This window comes from Stegastes partitus, unplaced genomic scaffold (assembly GCF_000690725.1).
Source record: "Stegastes partitus isolate 25-593 unplaced genomic scaffold, Stegastes_partitus-1.0.2 Scaffold1585, whole genome shotgun sequence".
NCBI lineage: Eukaryota > Metazoa > Chordata > Actinopteri > Pomacentridae > Stegastes > Stegastes partitus.
Window position 1 is genome coordinate 24,916 of NW_007579316.1, and position 18,776 is coordinate 43,691.

The following is an 18,776-nucleotide window of genomic DNA, read 5'->3' on the forward strand; positions in this document are numbered from 1 at the left end:
TCGGGCTCAACCGGTGACGAAAGGTATGCGACCGGGCAAACTGGCGTCATCAAACCGCGTCGTGTACAGTATGCGAAACACATGAGAAGGTGCTGATGTTTGTAGTTCAGTCGAAGTTGACTACTTCAGTGCTTTAAAGTAACTGAGCTAATTCAGAATTTGGATTGGGTTATTTGATGTCCAGTGTTATTTTTCTCTGATGCGGAAACGGTGAAAAAAATTACAAAACTTGGTCGGGAGGTTTCCTCTTGCTGTTGAAATGTCCCTGTTCCTTGTGAACAGGTAAGTTGATTTTGTGTCCTAGCTTCTATCGCTGGTTTCTTCTTGATGTTTGGTAATTTATTTAGAGATTTGAACTGACAAATTCATGCTGACAACATATTTTTTTAAAGAATTAAAATCAATGCTGAAAATGATGCTAGCAAATTTTACTATATCTCTGTTTTCTCTTCAGGTGATACCAATTTATTTTAATTTAACTTTTCTGTGTCTGCCGTTGTCCTCCCTCTAACTCCTTTCCCACAAACACCACCAGATTTCCCCACAGCTTCACTTATCACTGTCAGTTTCTGAGCTCTGAATCTTCATCACCACTTTATGTGTCAGCTCCAATAGACAAGTTATAAACAAAGACTCATTTAGAAGCATGGTTAGCTACAAAGCTGATTTTTTCTTAGATTCCTGCGTATTCAGAATTTGAAAGACAGTTATTTCTAAACCAGTTGCAGTGTTGTAGCATTACTAATATTAACTAACATCTTTTTAGCATGATAGCTAATGGAGAAATGACATTGTCAATAGGTCTGAAAAGGGCAGTGTAGAGGTCAAATTATATGTTTTATTAGCATGACTATATGAATCAAACATTACCCTAAACAAAATGTCAAAGTGTTTGTTATGTCAGTTATTGAGAAAAGCTGCTGTGCTGTGACTGATGAAGTGGTGGATGGAAGAATCTGTAATGTGTATTATGATTTTTCGCGGTTGCTCACAGGTATCTTGGAGAGGAAGACGATGGGAGCACTTTAAAGGAGTCTCGGTCTCAGGCGTTACTGGCTAAACTGCAACAGAAAGCAAAAGAGAGGCAGAAGAAAAGCTTGACAGAACAGACCGAACACCAGCATGAAGAACAGACAGAACTACAGGACGTTAAAAAGAAAAGAAAAGCTGACGAAGACAGCGTTCAAGAGCCTCAACGAAACAAAAAGAGGAAATCGAAAGTTGTAGCTTTGCACAGTTCAGACGCTGATAACCATGATGAGCCTGCTGAAGAGAAACAGAAGAAAAAGAAAGGTGCAAATGAGAAACAAAAGAAGAAGAAGAAGGATAAGTCAGGTGTGTTGTTGAACTTGTATTTGAACACGTTTTATATGATGCTTCACATTACGTGTGATGAGGACTTTTGTCTTTTTGAGATGCTGGCACATTAGAATGGCTAATACTATGAGGTTAGCACAGATAGTTGGTACACACATATGCAGTGCATTCAGAAAGTTTCAGACCCATTCAAGTTTTCCACATTATGTCATGTTTCAGACTCATATTGAAAAGAATTCAATTCATTAGGTTTTTTATTAGTGTCGTCATTTATTGTTGTTACTAATTTAGTTTCTGGTGAAAATTACAGATTGTAGAGTTTTCCAACTGTTAAATGTCCCACTCAGTACCACATCTCAGTCAAAATTCTCTGAAAGCCTTTCTGTAGTCGTGTTTGACTTATTTTAACCTCATGTTTTCTCCTCAGTAACTTCTCATGTAAACATCACAGAAACATGGTTAATAGCCTGATAGGAAGAGGATATCATGGTGATCAAGGTCATTGATATCAATTAACAGTCATGTCTGGAGATAAAAAGCAAATAATTCCTGATCTTGTCATTGCACATCCTTAAAGTTGCAGTACTTTTCTGACCAGGGTTCCTACATTTGCTTCAGAAGGCTTGTTATGAACTACAGAGTGTGATGTAGCTTCTGCAGCAAAATCTGTTTCAAAGATTTACTTTGTATGTCTTGGACTTTTAGGCAGTTCAGCTGAAGTTGTTTCCAACACTCCTGTGAGTGGAGGAGATGCACCAGAGGACACTGTAGGAGAAGAGCAGGCAGAGACAGAGAAGGACTCGCCAAAACAAAGCTCACAGAAGACTTCTGCTCCAACTGGATTCACAGTTCTGGGAGGTTTTGAGAGCAAGCCTGTCCAAAAGGTACAATGATTACTTAATGGTGCTAAACGAGGAACCAAGAGTCATGAATATCGTTAGGATTCTTTCCTTTGTTTTGTAGCATTAGCTTGTGCATTCTCTGTTCTCAGGTACACAGAGTACTACCTCAGTGGCTTGCAGAGCCTGATGTGATTCACAGAGACATTAAAAGCAACCTGGTTCCTATCTGTGACATCTCAGGACTTTCAGCTCAGCTCCTGAAAAAACTACACAATAATGGAATTGAACATTTCTTTCCAGGTAATGACTTGGGTTCTTTTTTATTGGTGTATTCAGCCTCAGGTTTCTTAAAGATTTAGAACATATATGAGAGTACTTCTGTTCTTCCTGCACATCTTTCCAAGTTCTGAGTTATTTTCGAGTTATTTTCAGACTGTCCTGCACATGCAAGATGTTTAAGATTTGCTCACATATCTTCAGTGTTCACGTCAGGGACCTCTGGGTGCCACTCCAGTAGCATCACTTTGAGCTTCTTAAATTATTGTGGATTTTGAAGACTGTTTTGGATCATTGTCCCTTTGTAGAAGCTAGCCTGTTTTCAATTTCTTGACTGTGCAGCCAGTTGGTGCCAAAAGTCACACAATTCGTGAAATGGAGACTTTCTGAGTGCAGTGAACATGTCTTAAGTGATTGTAGTATAAATAAATGTATCTGTAATGTCTAGTGAATCAGTACTTCTGGATGTAACTACACCATGATGACAAAAGAACACTCCAGGCAACTCTGTGAAAAGGTTGTTGAAAAGCAAAAAGCAGGATATGAATACAACACAATTTCCAAGTCACTGGTTATCCCTAGAGTAAAGTTCAGTTTATATTTAGGAATGGAAGGATAATGGCACTGGTGTAAATCTGACTACAGCAGACCACATGACCACAGTTTACAGTCAAAAGAACAGCTGACAATTCTTGACCTGCTTTACAACTCCTACCAAGTCATTTAACATACAGTAAAAGGATTTTTAAGTACTACAGAGCCCTCAGTAGGGGGATATAGCTGCAAGTATAGTGACTTTTGCTGTCTAGTGAAACTATTTTTGCACTGATTGACCCCAAAATCTAATCATTCCGAACAGAGGCCATTCCTAGCTCACCTGTAAAATATCAACTTGTGAGACGGTAGTATTCGAGCTACAGACTATTCACAGACATAGACACATACAGATGGGCCTGATTTCTCCATAGTCTAAAGGTGCTGGGAATTTTGCATATGCTGCAATAGTTGCATTTTGTTCATTTTACTCTGATGTCATTTGCCATTTTAGTTTGCTACAATCCTTGTATGAGGTTTTCATGGTGTATCTTGCTGAATACGCTGCATGTGTTGTGTGGGTGTGTGTATGGGAAGGAGGTGAAATAATCTTTGGTTTACTGAGGATGCACTTGAGAAGAATAGTTGTGACGATCTGTTTTGGACTTTTTACAGTGCAAGCGGAGGTCATTCCTGCAATCCTGGAGAGCGCACAGCAGGGACTGCTGATCGGACGAGGCGGCTACAAGCCCAGAGACATCTGTGTGTCTGCACCGACAGGCAGTGGCAAGACGCTTTCATTTGTCATACCTGTCATACAGGTGAGCTGCCATTATGTCTTTTAGGTACCTCTGAGAGAACAGTGCATATACAATAGGTGTAGGTACGGCTGCATGTGTGAAGAGGGCAGAAGACTAAGGATGATCTCCACCATTAGGTGCTGATGGAGCGGGCGGTGTGTGAAGTCCGGGCCTTGGCCGTGTTGCCAACCAAAGAGCTCGCCCAGCAGGTCAAAAACATTCAAAACCACCTGCACAACGATTTAAATCCTAATAATTCTCTATAGATCGAAATGGCACGACTGACGTGTTCTCCTGTACAGGTTTACAAGGTGTTCACGTCCTATGCTGAGGGAACTGCTCTCAAAGTGGTGATGCTGGCTGGTCAGAAGTCCTTTGCTACAGAGCAGGCTTCACTCTCAGATTACAGGTGAGAGCTACAGTTGGCTTCACAAATAATCATTGCGCTTCAGCTGCTTTTCAGATTTTGCCTTCAGTATCACCACTGTGTCACATCTTCAATGCTTCACCAGATGATGGCCGTGAATGTTGATGCAGTGCTCACAGGGCTTTTACCGGTGCAGTTCTGATTAAATCAGAACTTGGTATCAGTATAATATTCAACAGTGAATGACTTTGAATGCCCAGGATAAAAAAAGACATCTGCATATCCACTATAGTAACGTAAGCATTTGCTCCAACATGTCACACTGGAGAAATGCTGATCTGATTATATATTGAAATGATTTTTCTTGCAGAGGGGGTGTTAGACGCAGCGTAGCAGACATTGTCGTGGCCACTCCCGGTCGACTGGTTGATCACATCAACAAGAATTCAGGCTTATGTCTGGAACAGCTCAGGTTTCTTGTGAGTTCTTAAAATCCTTATAACTGAGAAAACAAACTTTTCATCAACTTCATAGATAAAGCTCTGGAAAAAATCAAGAGACTTTAAAGAGATTTCAGTAAAACAATTGGAACGGTTTCTTCCTTTTGTCCAGAGTTTGAAGTGACACTCGGATTGTGTGCCATTTATCATCTACAGTTTTTAAAATACTTGTGATCACTCATCTGTCAGATCATTGACGAGGCTGACCGGATGATTGACAGCATGCACCAGTCATGGCTTAGTCAGGTGGTGAATGCGGTTTATGGATCAGGAAGCGGATCAGATGCCATGTCCATGTTCAGGAGGACAGAGCCAGCGTATATCACAGCAGCCAGGTGAGACAGAGAGTTTCCTGCAGCCACACAGTCTGCGTTGAAACCAGCAGTCTGTTTAAAGATACAGTATGGGAATTCTCTACATTTTTACAGAATTTTTAACAGAATTTTAAGAATATCCCCATTACACCTAATGAGAAAAAAATAATTAATTATCCTGGAGCCACTGATTTACATATGATTTTAAAATCTAACTAAAGCATACAAAGGTAGTGAGGTGGCACTACTTCTACAGAACGGTTGCAGCATTTGTTCACTATGGGGAAGCAGAACAAGCAGATGTAATAGAATAGAATAGAATAGAATAGAATAGAATAGAATAGAATAGAATTATTTTTATTGATCTCCCATTGGGGGAAATTTACATGCCACAGCAGTATCCAAAAATATAGAAAAAAGTACAAGGAAATAACAATAATTAAGTAATAAAATAAGTATGTACACAAGATGACAAAAATATACGATTGAATGACAAAAATATATACAATATTTACACTGAAAAAGAAAACAGATTGTGCAAAAGTAATAATTATGACCATGTGTTAATTTTGTCTGTTTGGTTAACATCAGTTAGTGATGCTGATGTTGTTCAGTCTTATTGCAGTTGGGAGGAATGACCTGCGGTAGTCCTCCTTCTTGCAGGGTGGATGTCTCAGTCTGCTGCTGAAGGAGCTACTTAAAGACTCTACAGTCTCATGCAGTGAGTGAGAGGGGTTGTCCATGATGGATGTGAGCTTTGCTAACATCCTCCTCTCACCCACCTCCTCTATGGAGTCCAGGGAGCAGTCCAAGACAGAACCGGCCCTCCTGACCAGTCTGTTCAGTCTCTTTCTGTCTCTGTCTGTGCTCCCTCCTCCCCAGCAGACCACTGCATAGAAAAGAGCAGACGCCACCACAGTGTCATAAAATGTCCTGAGCAGAGTCCTGCACACTCCAAAGGACCTCAGTCTCCTCAGCAGGTGGAGACGACTTCTTGTACAGGACCTCTGTGTTGTTAGACCAGTCCAGTTTATTGTTGAGGTGAACACCCAGGTATCTATAGGTCTCCACCATCTTGATGTCCAGACCGTGGATGTTAACCGAAGCAGTCTGGGGTGTCGTCCTCCTACGGAAGTCAATGACCATCTCCTTCGTCTTACTGGCGTTGAGCTGGAGATGGTTCTGCTCACACCAGTTAAAGTCAGTGATGACCGTCCTGTACTCCTGATCGTCCCCCTCAGATACACACCCGACGATGGCTGTGTCATCAGAGGGCTTCTGGAGGTGACAGCTCCCAGAGCTGTAATGGTAGTCTCAAGTGTACAGAGTGAAGAGAAAGGGGTAGAGCACTGTCCCCTGTGGGGCCCCCATGCTGCAGACTACCACATCAGACACACAGTCCTGAAGCCTCACTGTGGTCTGTCAGTGAGGTAGTCGATGGTCCATGCAGTCAGGTGACAGTCTAGTCCTGCTCTTTCAAGCTTCTCTCCCTCACTGTGTTGAAAGCACTGGAGAAGTCAAAGAACATGACTCTCACAGTGCTGCCGTTGTTCTCCAGGTGAGTTTGGGTTCTGTGCAGTAAGCAGACCACTACATCATCCACTCCAATGCCCGGTTGATACGCGAACTGCAGTGGATCCAGATGTGAGCTCACCAAGGGGTGCAGGTTCCTGAGGAGGATCCTCTCCATGGCCTTCATCAGATGAGAACTGAGTGCCACAGGTCTGAAGTGGTTGGGCTCCTTAGGATGTGCTGTCTTCGGGACAGGAACCACACAGGAAGTCTCCACAGTGATGGACCCTCTCCAGACTCAGGCTGAGGTTGTAGATGTGCAGGAGCACATGACAGAGCTGGTCTGCACAGTCCTTCAGGAGTTTGGAGCTGATACCGTCGGGACCTGTGGCCTTTCTTGCCTTCATCTTCTTTAGCTCAATTCTCACCTGGTCAGCTGTTATGGAGAGGCTGGGGGTGGTGCATGAGTGGGTGATGAGGTGGGGTGATGGGGATGGCAAAGAAGGCAGAGAGCTGAGGTGATGTGGAAGGAGAGCTGGCTGGTCGGTGCTTTGATGAGTGGGGGGAGGAGTGGGAGCAGAATCAAATGGTTCGTTGGCCCACTCCTGGTCTCCTGCTGTAGCTCCCCTCTCATGGCCTCTGCTGTGACCAGAGATTGTTTTGAGGCCTCTCCAGGCCTCCCTTGCATTATTCTGTTGCAAGTAGTTTTCCATCTTGGTCTTAAAGCTGGCCTTTCATTCCCTGATCTTTCTCTTCAGCTCCTTCTGCACCTTCCTCAGCTCCTCTTTGTCCCCAGATCCCAAAACCCTCCTTTTCTCCTTCTCTACACAGATAGTTGTGTCGTCATTATCTGATTCACAGGGCAGCTGTGAAGGGATTTCAAGGATTAAATTTAAATATTCAAAGTACAAAGAAGTTGTTGGAAAACTGTGCAATATTTTGCAAATTAGATAAGATTTTTTCTTTTGAAAAATTTGGCCATGATGAAGTTCAAATTTTAAAGAAAAAGTTTTGCCTTTTAAGAAACAACTTGACAAAATTTGCAGTTTCAGTACTTTATAGTAAACAGAAGTAGAATACATAAAAATCTAATGACTTATAACGTGTGAGTCCAAAACAAGTAGATGATGTGTTTCAGTTCTTGTCAGCTTGTTGACAGTGAAAACTGTAGAATCTGATCAGATGAAAACTTCTTTAACCGTGTCTTGACCTGTTCCTCTTCTCAGTCTTTCTCCGCCTCAGATGCCGCTGCAGAAGCTCCTGTTTTCTGCTACACTCACACAGAACCCTGAGAAGCTGCAACAGCTCTGCCTGCACCAGCCCAGACTCTTTAGCTCCATCCACAGTCACTCCAACACCACAGCAGCAGCCCCCACCCACAAACAAGACCGCTTCGACTTCCCCCAAGGTCTGACGGTAAGAGTTGACCTTTGACCTTCACAGGGACCACACACAAACATGGAAACGGACAGAAGACAGCAAATGATGTCTAGAAATTGGCTAAAACTTGGGTCAATTTAGAAATGCCTGTGTCTGTTTTTAGGAATATTATGTGCCCTGCACATTGAGCAAGAAGCCCCTCCTCATCCTGCACTTCATCCTGCGTATGAAGCTCAGCCCCGTCCTTTGCTTCACCAACTCCAGAGACACTGCACACAGGTTAGACACAGCTGTTCAAACATGTTGTGAAAGCTTATTTCTATTTGTCTCTGTCTGTGTTGGCTCTGCTTGGATTGTACATCTGTACATTTGTTCACTCTCCAGACTTTACCTGCTGGTGCAGCTCTTTGGTGGAATTCAGGTTGCTGAGTTCTCCTCCCGACTCTCTCCTGGTGAGAGGAAGAAGACGCTAAAGAGCTTTGAGCAGGGAAAGATCCAACTGTAAGTGTGTGTATGTGTCTGTGTCTGTCCGTCCTAAATGGTGTATCAACATTTCAGTCTGTCTTTAGACTCACTGATAGAGTTGCATTGAGGTGTCCACATGACAAGTTCAACTAATAGTTAAGCAATCCTTGGTTCTTTACTCATTCCTGCAGGGTGTGAAGAATACCAACATGAATAATAATATCTGTAAATACCTTTATTTATGTTTCAAAAGAAATTACACAATAATTTAAATAAGGTTAAGAAAAGACTATTTAAGAACATAATGAATAATAATTATAATTTAAAAAAACAATAAATTTCATCAATATGACAGGAAAGCTTCATGACCTTCTATGAGAAGATGTCTGAAGAAACTTTGAGTGTGCCAAAGCTGCAACTGCTGTCTCATGTCTCCTGCAAAGAGCCAACAGCAGAAATTGTACATGGCCCTACTCGTGCTCGATTTTGAATTGAAATATCAAATGGCCATTACAGTTAAGGAATATGCAGATGTTTTTGAAGCAACTCTGGAATCATAATGCTGTGATGCTGCTGAGGAGTATTCATTTCTCATGGCCACTCACTCACACTATCAACATCTGATGGCACTGTGTGTGGTTTGTGCTTTCAGCAGTGCCTCATGATATAAACAGAACAGTTACAGCTTTATCCCAAAAATACATTTCGACAATTTTCTAAATAATTACATTTTTCACTCCTGTTTGCTCATTTTGAGCTTTAATCAGCACTTGTCAGCTCCTGGTGTTTCCTGTCACTGTTATGTACTTGGACCCTTTTTTTAAAAAAATGCAGGCTGCTATAGAGCCTCTCAGGAAACTCCTGCTGCCTGGTTTAGACTCTTGATCTGTTGTGTTACACTTTTAACACGACATAGCTGAAGAGTGGATAATACAGACCAGGTCACCTATTGAGGCCTCAGCAGGACAACACAGTCACAGTGAAAAACACACTGAAACCTTTCTGTGATGTCCATGTCCTCTATGTGCTGTGGTGTGAAAGTGGCTGGAGTGTACAAGTTATGCTTTAGGGTTTACTATTTTCTTAATGAACAAGCTGGAGGATTCAAACTGAGTTTCACAATCAGAACAGTTATGTGTTGGAAATGCCCTTGAGTCTGTTTAAATGTGTGATTTTATTTCTTGCAGTTAGCCTTTTATAACTCACTATGAACTGTAATAAGTGATGATTTAAAGTGAGGTGTCACCCTAAAGGTTGATCAGCACAGATGCAGCTGCCAGGGGAATCGACATCAGTGGGGTCAAATGTGTTGTTAATTATGATGCACCGCAGTACATCAGGACGTACATTCACAGGTGAGGTCTCCATCAAACCTACAGAGCAGCTGCCTCATGTTTTAAAGCAGTGGAGAGTGTGCAAATTGTCTGCTGTCTTTGTTCAGGGTTGGAAGAACAGCAAGAGCAGGAAAAGCAGGCCTGGCTTTCACCTTTCTGCTCAGAGTTCAGGTGCTCCATAATTCAGTAAATTCAGTACATATGAGAGTTATAAGAGCAGTGTAACGAGTCCACAGAGACAGTATGGTTGCTGTAATATAATTTCTGTCACCCCACTCAGGAGAAGAACTTTCTTCAGATGGTGGTGGACGCAGGAAGCCCAGGGATTCAAAAGCAGATGGTTAAACCAGAGAACTTGAGGAGTTTGGAGGTCCGGTATGAACAAACACTGCAGGAGCTGGCTGATGTCATCAAGGTACCATCTCAAAGCCCTCCACTAAAAAGTTGTTAATCAGCCCTTAAATACTGAAATATATGGAGACAGGATTGAATGACACCAATTCTTTTTGAATCAATAATTTAATGCAGCACAAGTTTTTCATACATCCATCATCTATACATTGCGTAGCCCTCACTAGAGTCGTGGAGGGCTGGAGCCTATCCCAGCTGACATAGGGCGAAGGCAGGGGACACCCTGGACAGGTCGCCAGTCTATCATAGGGCTACATTTAGAGACAGACAATCAAGCACACTTACATTCACATCTACAGATAATTTAGAATCACCAATTAACCTCAACATGTTTTTGGACTTGTGAGAGGAAGTCGGACGCTGGAAGCTGCACGGGGAGAACATGCAAACTCCACACAGAAGGATCCTGGGTGTCCTCACCGGGATGTGAACCGGTGACCTTCTTGCTGCGAGGCAACGGTGCTAACCACCGACCCACCTTGCAGCCCAGCACTACTTTTGTCTTTTAAAAAACACTACTTCCTGTTTGTCTACACACTCACTGGCTTTTGTTTGTCTCTACAGGATGAAAAACGCTGATCAACGCTGACATTCTCGTCTGATCTGGCAAACATCATATTGCCCCTTTTCAACTGTATTTGTTGAGTTTATTTTTGAGTTGTTTAATAAAATACAAAATGCCTGTGTGTGATGGAGCTGGTCATTTCAGCTGCTGACTGAAGCAGTGACTGCATTTATGTGGGTAAAGGCAGCTTTCAAATCATTTTCATTTTGAAAAGCATATGTTAATTGGCTGCTTCTCCTATCAGTGTGACTAGAAAACAAGATGCACTTTTGTAAATATTACAGAAGCACTTTGCGATCACAAAAGATTCAGCTTTATTGTCTCATTAGGATCAGCTTTCATGGTTGATAATTGATTTTTATCAGTTCAGTTTCATCACTATGTTTAAGAGAACAGGGGCAATGGTGCTGCCAGGTTTAATGTAATAAATATTTATTACTTCTGTTCACTTGTATGTATGGTCACATTATGTATTTTTGGTAAAAGTTCATCCGTTGAGCACATGTTAACTTTTAAAAAAAACAAGAAGTATAGTGTGGCCGTGCATAGGTTTAGGTATTGTTGCTGAAAGGTTGACTTAAAGCAGTTGTATTAGCTTCATATGCACCACAGTTTATTTAGTAAAAACACGTGTTTATTGTGGAGAAAAGTACATAAAGCATAAATAGGTCAGTCTCACAGGTGGTAAATGTTTTTAGGGAAAACATTAATAAATCATCATTAACATTACCATTATTGTGCACAAGTTAAAATCACAACTCACACTCGACAGTCAAACATACACATAAAAGGTATCTTAAGTTCAACAAAGACTCCACACACACACACACACACACAAACACGCACACACGGACAAACACTTTGCTTTATCATTCCACAACAAAAACTAAAGGTAATATCTTTTTTGTATCACTGAACATAAGGAAAAATTGTTGAATGCAGACATGGTGTCATGAGTAAATGTGAGGTCAGACAGAGCAGGTCCATGTTACACAGGAAACTGCTCCAGTTTTACAGTCCTGTTTTACTGCTGAAAGGGATGTTTTTGTCTGGGACTCTGACTCTGCTGACAGCTTTGCAGTGCAATTTACATCTCTTTTAACATCTTTAAAACACATAGCATCTTTAATACACATGAAATATAGTTTACTTGAAAATAACTGGAATTTTTATGAATTATATATATATATATTAACAGAAACCAACTTACAAATACTACATCTGTTTCTAATATGTGTATGTGACTTTGTGGCAGAGAGTTGTGTAACACAAGATGATGAACATTAAAATATCTGACAGCGTGATGTATATGAAACACTACAGTAATATATGTCAGTTTGTCATTTCTTGATTAAGTTAAAATTTATTTGGAATTGGCGCTAGACTCAAACGCATTTAGCTTATATTGTGATTCTTTCTAAATGAAGTTGTGTTTAACCAAACAGACCTGACAAAACAGCTGCTGCTAGGTATTATTCTAATTGTCTGGTTTTTGGGTCTTGGTACAAATAATCCAACTGCTGTGCTGGTCCACTGGATGAGAACATAGATAGGAACAGTGTATAAACACAGTGATGGATGGCAAAGGTTGACAGGGGGTGGTTGTTCATTCAGGGCCTCCATGAAACTGTAACTTTCTTGCTTTCTTGCTGCTAGTCCCATTCACAGAAAGACTGCCAGAAAAGTAACAACACCTCTAATTAGAAGGAAAAAAACAGGAAAAAGTAACGGCTCCTAAAGATACGAAAGACTACGTTTATTTCTTGTGTAATGAAAGCTTCACTGCAGCACAACTTACTGACCTTGTGATTCTATGGACATGAATAGGTTGTCAGAAAACCATTTTGGACGAAAGAGGATAGAAACACGATCTGTCAGGTGTCAGGTGAATATTTGCTTTACTAACCAAACATGTTGTGCTACAGAGACCTGTTGATCTGATTGGTCTTTGTTTATAGTCTGATACCTGACCTAATGTCAATAGAATCCCATGGTCTGTTAGTCATGCTGCTGAAGCTCCTTTAACTGGAAGGTTTACTATTTATTTACATTTTCTCACTGTGTCACTTTTTAAACATGAATTAAGCTAACTCTTTTTTTGCCATCTTTTGAGACCTGGTGATGCCTCTCAGCCTGGTTCCTGTCAGCTAGGATCAGCTCCAGCGTCCTGCAGCCCTCTTAAAGGTAACTGCAATGGATGCAGACCCCTACTGTGTTGTAAGTCTGTGGCAGTCTTTCTGTGAATAAATCTGGGGATTTTCACCACACACCTCTCTTTGACTTTTTGTAAAGCCTGGATTTAGGAGTGGGGGCCTTGTAACAATTCTTTCCATCTGCTAAGCAAACAAACTCAAGTGTCCAGTACCACATCTGGTAGCTCAGTGGTGTTAAAGCTGAATCTAAACAATTATATGGAATGAATAAGATAAAAGGAAACGCTTCGTGACAGGGCCACAAAATGGATGCTGCAGAGCAGCCAGTGTAGAACAGTGTAACAGAGATGACACTTTATCTGGTACCACATCATGTACATCCACCACAGTTGAAGAAAATGTCAGTAACATTTTTGCACACAGATCCAGACCAGAGATCAGATCTCGCTCTCGTAGGTGTGCATGTAGGTCTTGAGCGAGAGGATTTCAGCGTAGCTCCGGGTGGTTCTTCGGTACAAGTCCAGGCCGGTCAGGATCTCCACGTCCCTGACACGAGCTGTGTGCATCTTCATCAGATCCTCCACCCAGCGAGACTCCTCCTCTGAGCTCTGTGGGAGGCAGCAAGGACGACAAGCAGCATGAGTGAGGACACGTCTTCCTTTCTCAGAAGTCACCTCACTCACGGTGATTTGACCAAGTAGGTGGATGCTTTTGGTACATCGTGCATTTTTACTGTGAATTTTTTAAACTGGCATTAAGTACCATTCTAATGTACTTGTGCTTCACAAGGGTTTTTTTCATTAGATGTTGTAGATTTCAAAGGAGAATACTGTAGTGCTGTTTACTGCACTGCATTAGTCTGACTGCTGGTAATACAGGCTAAGTTACAGATTGTGTTATTACACTAAACTACCCAACACAATGTGAAGCAACACAATATTAAAACACTGTTTACACATTAATACATCAGCACTTATAATTCAGTGATACAATTCTATAAAATTGATCAGAATTATTCTTTTGATACTTCAAATGAGTAATAAAGGAAGACCTTTCCAGCTCTTGTCAAATTTTACTGTTTAGATAATTGTGATGGACTCATCTTCATGTATTGATTTTGCTGGTGAAGGCAGAATTAAAATTTCAGATTTTATTTTTGCAGGATTTGTTTAAAGCTAATGGCCTCATGTGGATCGGGAACACATAGAAATGCATTTAAGGATATGATTCTCCTTACGTTGCAGGTTTCATCGTTGCTGGGTCTGTGCGGCAGGATGAAAGCGGCGCTGCTCAGCGGGCCACTACACGAGTCTACAGCTTGTGTGAAGTCTAAGCAGCTGGTCAGGACGACAAAGTAGTGTGTGGGGATCGGTATCGTCCCACTTACATACCTGCAACAAATCTCAAAAAGAAGATTTTAATGTTAGTGGATAGTCTGAGTTGGGACTGATTTTAATTACACTTTATCCAGGTTACAAGCTTTTCTTTCCAGAACGCAGGACACACCATTTCACCAAGATACTATTGGTCTATTTCAGAGGCACAATGCAAGCAGGTACACTCTGACCGGGTTATTCACTGGACACTGCTGATGAGCTGCAACCTATTCTAATATACTGAATAACAAATGAAAAACTATATTTAGAAAACCAGAGTTGTATCTTTATCAATGATTTTAATAGTCTGAATTTGTTGGGTTTTTTTAGAACTATATAAACATTGGTGTCTTGAATACAGGTGAAAGAAATCAATCGGTTGATGGATTTCAAGAATTAAGATTCCATTTAAAAAATGGAATCTTTACTGGGAATTGTGGAAAGCAATTAACTAGTTTGCCTTAAAGAAACATATCTATATGTTTGAGGGTGAAACTGAATAGGCAAGTAGAGGCTGATGAGTATGACATGACAGTAGGTACAGTAACTCCAGGTGTAAATTTGTGCTGTTAGTTTGCAGGTGCAAATCATTATAATAAAGAAGAACAATTTTCCCCAGTAAATAATGCTAAATTTGTTGTCAACCTTTTGTGAATTTACCCTGGGTTTGGGTTGTAACAAGGTCCATGTCAGTCATGTTACCAAAAAACAAAACAAAACAAAAAAAAACTAAATAAAATAAAACAGAAATATGTGCAGATGTAGCGAGGCTGAATTAGGTGTGAAGCATAATGAATGTTCCTACTCTCTTATCTTCTCAGCTGAGTCCCTGACTCCATCGTAGTCATAGTCAAATATGGGTCCAATGAGAACGTTCACTCCATTTCTCTCAGTGGCATATTTCTTCACCAGTGCTCTCTGGAAGTAGCCCCATATCCCTGAGGAAGAGAGGGAGCGTTGAGGGACAGAAGGATGTGGGTGAAAGGAAAGGAAGGAATGAAAGATGACAGACGGGGTATGGAGTATGAAATCATTCAGCAGGATTTCAGTCATGTAACCCTGGAGAAATGACTTACTTTTGAATGCAGGATACATGGGAACAGTGTTGGTGATGAGGACAGCGTCATATTTTTTGTCCATGTTTGAGGAAAGTTCTGTCAACAAAGAAAAGGATGATTAGTGTGTATTGAATTATTATTTCAACTTAAGCATTGATTGCACTTTTCCCAGACTAAGCTCTATTGTGTTGTGCATTGTGTTCTTGCTGCAAGCTCAAACATTTCTCTGACGGCATTTTTTATGTACAATGTCATACAGTCACTGAGCACTTCATGAGGAACACCATAGTGATACTGAGTCAGACCTCAGTTTTAGGTGTCATGATTCATCGCATTTCTGCATTTATCAGCTCACATTCACATAATGTGACCAGGGTGTTGATAATAAAAGTAGCAAGCCCTCTGTCTCTTTCATTGCCAGTCTCACATGTATTCCTGCGTGCCCTGCCTGTTTGAAAGCTGTTGATGGAATACAGAGCACTTCCTGTTTCATGACTCTGTAAAAAACACACAACACTACGTTCACTGAAGTCCTCTCGATTCCTCATCAGGGCCATTTGGCCATAATGATAAAAGAAAAACAGAATCTTCTTTTCTCCATGGGTCTCTGTTGTTTGGACCCCTCTCACTTGCTTCATTGCTTTGTTCCTCCTCTGCACCCTCTCCACAACTTCTACTGATTTCTGTAGTATTGCCTCTTAGATGTCTGTTTTCAGCTGACTGGAGTGGAACCTGACATGGTCTTTGGCTGCTGGAGCTCTTCCACCTTGAGGTGTTTTATCTGTGGTACTGTCTTTTCCAACCAGTCTGGCCTCTCTCCTTGAATCAAAGAGGTTCTTCTATCTGCATAACAGTTGACACTCAAACCAACAATCCTGCTGTATTCACTGATGTGAAGGTTCTTTGATGTGGACATTAAGTGCAGGACTTCATGCATTGCACTGCTGCAATATGATTAGCTGATTAAATAACTCCATGACTTAGCAAGTGTACAGGTACTCCTAGTGAAGTGCTCAGTGAGACAGCTGATTCCTGACAGTCTCTTTGTGATACTGAGTTGCTTAAACTATCCTCCGACTCCTTCTGTAACATTACAGCAAGCATTTCTTCCTGAGAGACTGGAAAATAGTTGTCCCTCTGCTTTAAAAAAAAAAAAGAAAAAAAAAGCTGATTGACATTGTTTCTTGTTTAAAGAATTTTGGTAAGCTCCATATAATAGCCACCCAACATTTGTTGATATCTTGGGATCCTTAATTGAACAAATAAGAAGGACAAGAATCACCTTGGGAATACATTGTAAAGTTTGACTGATGTAAGAACGCGTTGGTCACAATTTATTTATTTATTGATTTTTTCCATTTAAGCTTTTCTTGGTCTGTATGTACTGTAATGTAAGACTGAATATGAAAATGTTTCACTCTTGACATTAGCTAAAATATTCCCAGGCAAGTTGTATGTCAGTGTAAGCTGTGTGTGGTGGTGCACCTACGTGGTGGGTACAGGAAGGCGTATGTGATTTGTTTGTCTGCTCTGTAGTTGGTACAAGACTGGCTGTAGGCCGGAGGGACTCTGGCATCTGGTCTCACACAGTTAGACAGAGCTTCAGGCAGAGGAGATACTTCTACCTGGAGGACAACATACATACACACACGAACACAGAGAACACAGGGCTGCTGACATCTGATTTAAAGCATCGGGTGTTTTCAGCAGTTCTATAGCTTAACAAACAAGAGCAAGGAAAAAGCTACAGACAAGGGAATATGTTTTTGGATTTTTTGCAAGCAGAGGGCACTTTAAAAAAAAAAAACAAGAAATACCAAGACAATGGAATTATCTGACCTAAATGGAGCTTAGTCATAAATCTGAATTTTAATAATAGCACAACGAAAATGTCCTGACAGCAGTGATGGAACTCAGGACTCAACTGAAGGACGGCTGTTGTTTAAAAAGTGATGCAACTATAGACGATGAACTGTGATACTGTGTGGCAAATCAGCTGGAGTAGACTCTGCTTTGCTGTTAGACCCTGCCCAGTTGGAGATAACTAATAGTTATACATACTAAAGCTATCACTGTTGTGTCATGTTGTAAATGTGTGTGATTGATGCTGCAGGTAGAGACTCCTCCGAACTGCGGTTTGTATGAATATCGAAAGGAAACAGCTGTGAACAACAAAATAAACTTCAGGTCTTGTTATTGTTTTGTAAAAACTTACTTACAGACTGTGTCGAGCCTTTTTATGGACATTCAGTTAGTAAAAGATCCAAAATTGTAGTTGTAGTGGAAAAAAAAAAAGACATCACACATGAAAGGTTTTTCTGATTTTGGAGAGTCTCTCTGTGTGTGGACCTCTGGCAATGTTTGTGCTCTCTGTGATGTTAAAGGACCAATATTGGTGCTGAAATGTGTGAAAAGGCTATTTTTCCTTTACCTTCACTTTGTTTTGTGTAGAGAGAAAGTCTGTTTAAATACTGTAACTATATTGTCAGAGGGGGCTGCAAGGTGGCGCAGTTGGTTAGCACTGTTGCCTCGCAGCAAGAAGGTTGCCGGTTCGTGTCCCAATGGGGGCACCGGGATCTTTCTGTGTGGAGTTTGCATGTTCTCTCCGTGCAGCGTGGGTTCTCCGGCTTACTCCCACAAGTCCAAGAACATGTTGAGGTTAATTGGTGATTCTAAAATGTCCATAGGTGTGAATGTGAGTGCGCATAGTTGTTTGTCTCTAAGTGTAGCCCTATGATAGACTGGCGACCTGTCCAGGGTGTCCCCTGCCCTTGCCCTGAGTCAGCTGGGATAGACTCCAGCCCCCCCGCGACCCTAGTGAGGATTAAGCGGTGTATAGATAATGGATGGATGGATGGATGGATGGATGGATGGATGTTCTCACAGGCTTTGAGGCTTCGTCTTATTTAGCGTTAGCTTTGTTTAGGCAGCAAAAAGGCGTGAGACAGAGTCTGAAGGTGGTTGTCTCATTCCAAAAAATGTAGGAGCAACTTTGCTTTGGCTCTGGTAGAATTCCCAGGATTTGCTGTTGTGAAATATCTTCTAACAAAATCATTACATGAGCGCCAAGTAGTGAAGGCAAAAAGTGTTGGTATTTTTTTATCATGCAACTGTTGGTTACAGCTGAAGCACATATTTTTTTTGTGGTTCACACAAATGGCCTATTTTTGGTGAATTTTTAAATGAGACAAATATACTAACATGATTTTAAAGAAATGTTATGACTTTGAGCTTAGACTTGGGTCCCCTTCCTGATGGTCATGCATGTTACACATGATTCATTCACAGACAGTTTCTGGCTCTAAAAAGTGGTGTAAATTGATTTATTTTGTCTTTTTTAAACCTGCCCGTGAATTTTGGGGTTGAGAGGGATAACTTATTAAGGTAGTTCATTAATTCAAATGGACAATAAAGCTAAAGAGGAAGTGCGGGACATATTGTTTTATTTTCATTTCATTTTAGTTGCACCCATTTCATTGTTCTGAATACAGGAGCTACAGTTGATTTTCCTAGGTTATATGTAATTTAAGTGGCAATGATTACTTGTTGATCAGTGACACAGTTTAACAAAG

General features: G+C 41.1%; 2 protein-coding genes across 4 annotated transcripts in view; one reads left to right on the top strand and one right to left on the bottom strand.

Annotated features, from left to right (window-relative positions):
• The first annotated feature begins 64 nt into the window (after nt 1-64).
• Nucleotides 65-10,738, top strand: ddx51 (DEAD (Asp-Glu-Ala-Asp) box polypeptide 51). Its single transcript, XM_008300760.1, has 16 exons — nt 65-282; nt 995-1,335; nt 2,023-2,201; nt 2,309-2,459; nt 3,645-3,790; nt 3,907-3,978; nt 4,072-4,178; nt 4,507-4,615; nt 4,826-4,971; nt 7,689-7,878; nt 8,006-8,121; nt 8,227-8,343; nt 9,561-9,662; nt 9,749-9,812; nt 9,922-10,056; nt 10,617-10,738. Exons 1-16 carry the CDS (start codon nt 260-262, stop codon nt 10,629-10,631), a joined length of 2,013 nt encoding a protein of 670 aa, XP_008298982.1. The 5' UTR covers nt 65-259; the 3' UTR covers nt 10,632-10,738.
• A 470-nt stretch (nt 10,739-11,208) lies between these two features.
• The window catches only part of enpp2 (ectonucleotide pyrophosphatase/phosphodiesterase 2), a 32,675-nt gene continuing 25,107 nt past the window's right edge, over nt 11,209-18,776 (bottom strand). For all 3 annotated transcript variants that reach the window (XM_008300763.1, XM_008300761.1, XM_008300762.1), the window contains 5 exons: nt 16,694-16,829; nt 15,223-15,300; nt 14,952-15,084; nt 14,008-14,161; nt 11,209-13,378 (listed from right to left, as the gene is read on the bottom strand). In XM_008300763.1, coding sequence (XP_008298985.1) covers nt 13,208-13,378; nt 14,008-14,161; nt 14,952-15,084; nt 15,223-15,300; nt 16,694-16,829 — 672 coding nt within the window. In that variant the 3' untranslated portion in view covers nt 11,209-13,207. The remainder of the gene's footprint in view (nt 13,379-14,007; nt 14,162-14,951; nt 15,085-15,222; nt 15,301-16,693; nt 16,830-18,776) is intronic.

Coding starts and splice junctions, on each gene's coding strand:
- ddx51 (XM_008300760.1), top strand. CDS start 260: ATGTCCCTGTTCCTTGTGAACAG. Junction 1,336..2,022: donor GAAGAAGAAGGATAAGTCAG/GTGTGTTGTTGA, acceptor TTGGACTTTTAG/GCAGTTCAGCTGAAGTTGTT. Junction 9,813..9,921: donor CCTTTCTGCTCAGAGTTCAG/GTGCTCCATAAT, acceptor CACCCCACTCAG/GAGAAGAACTTTCTTCAGAT.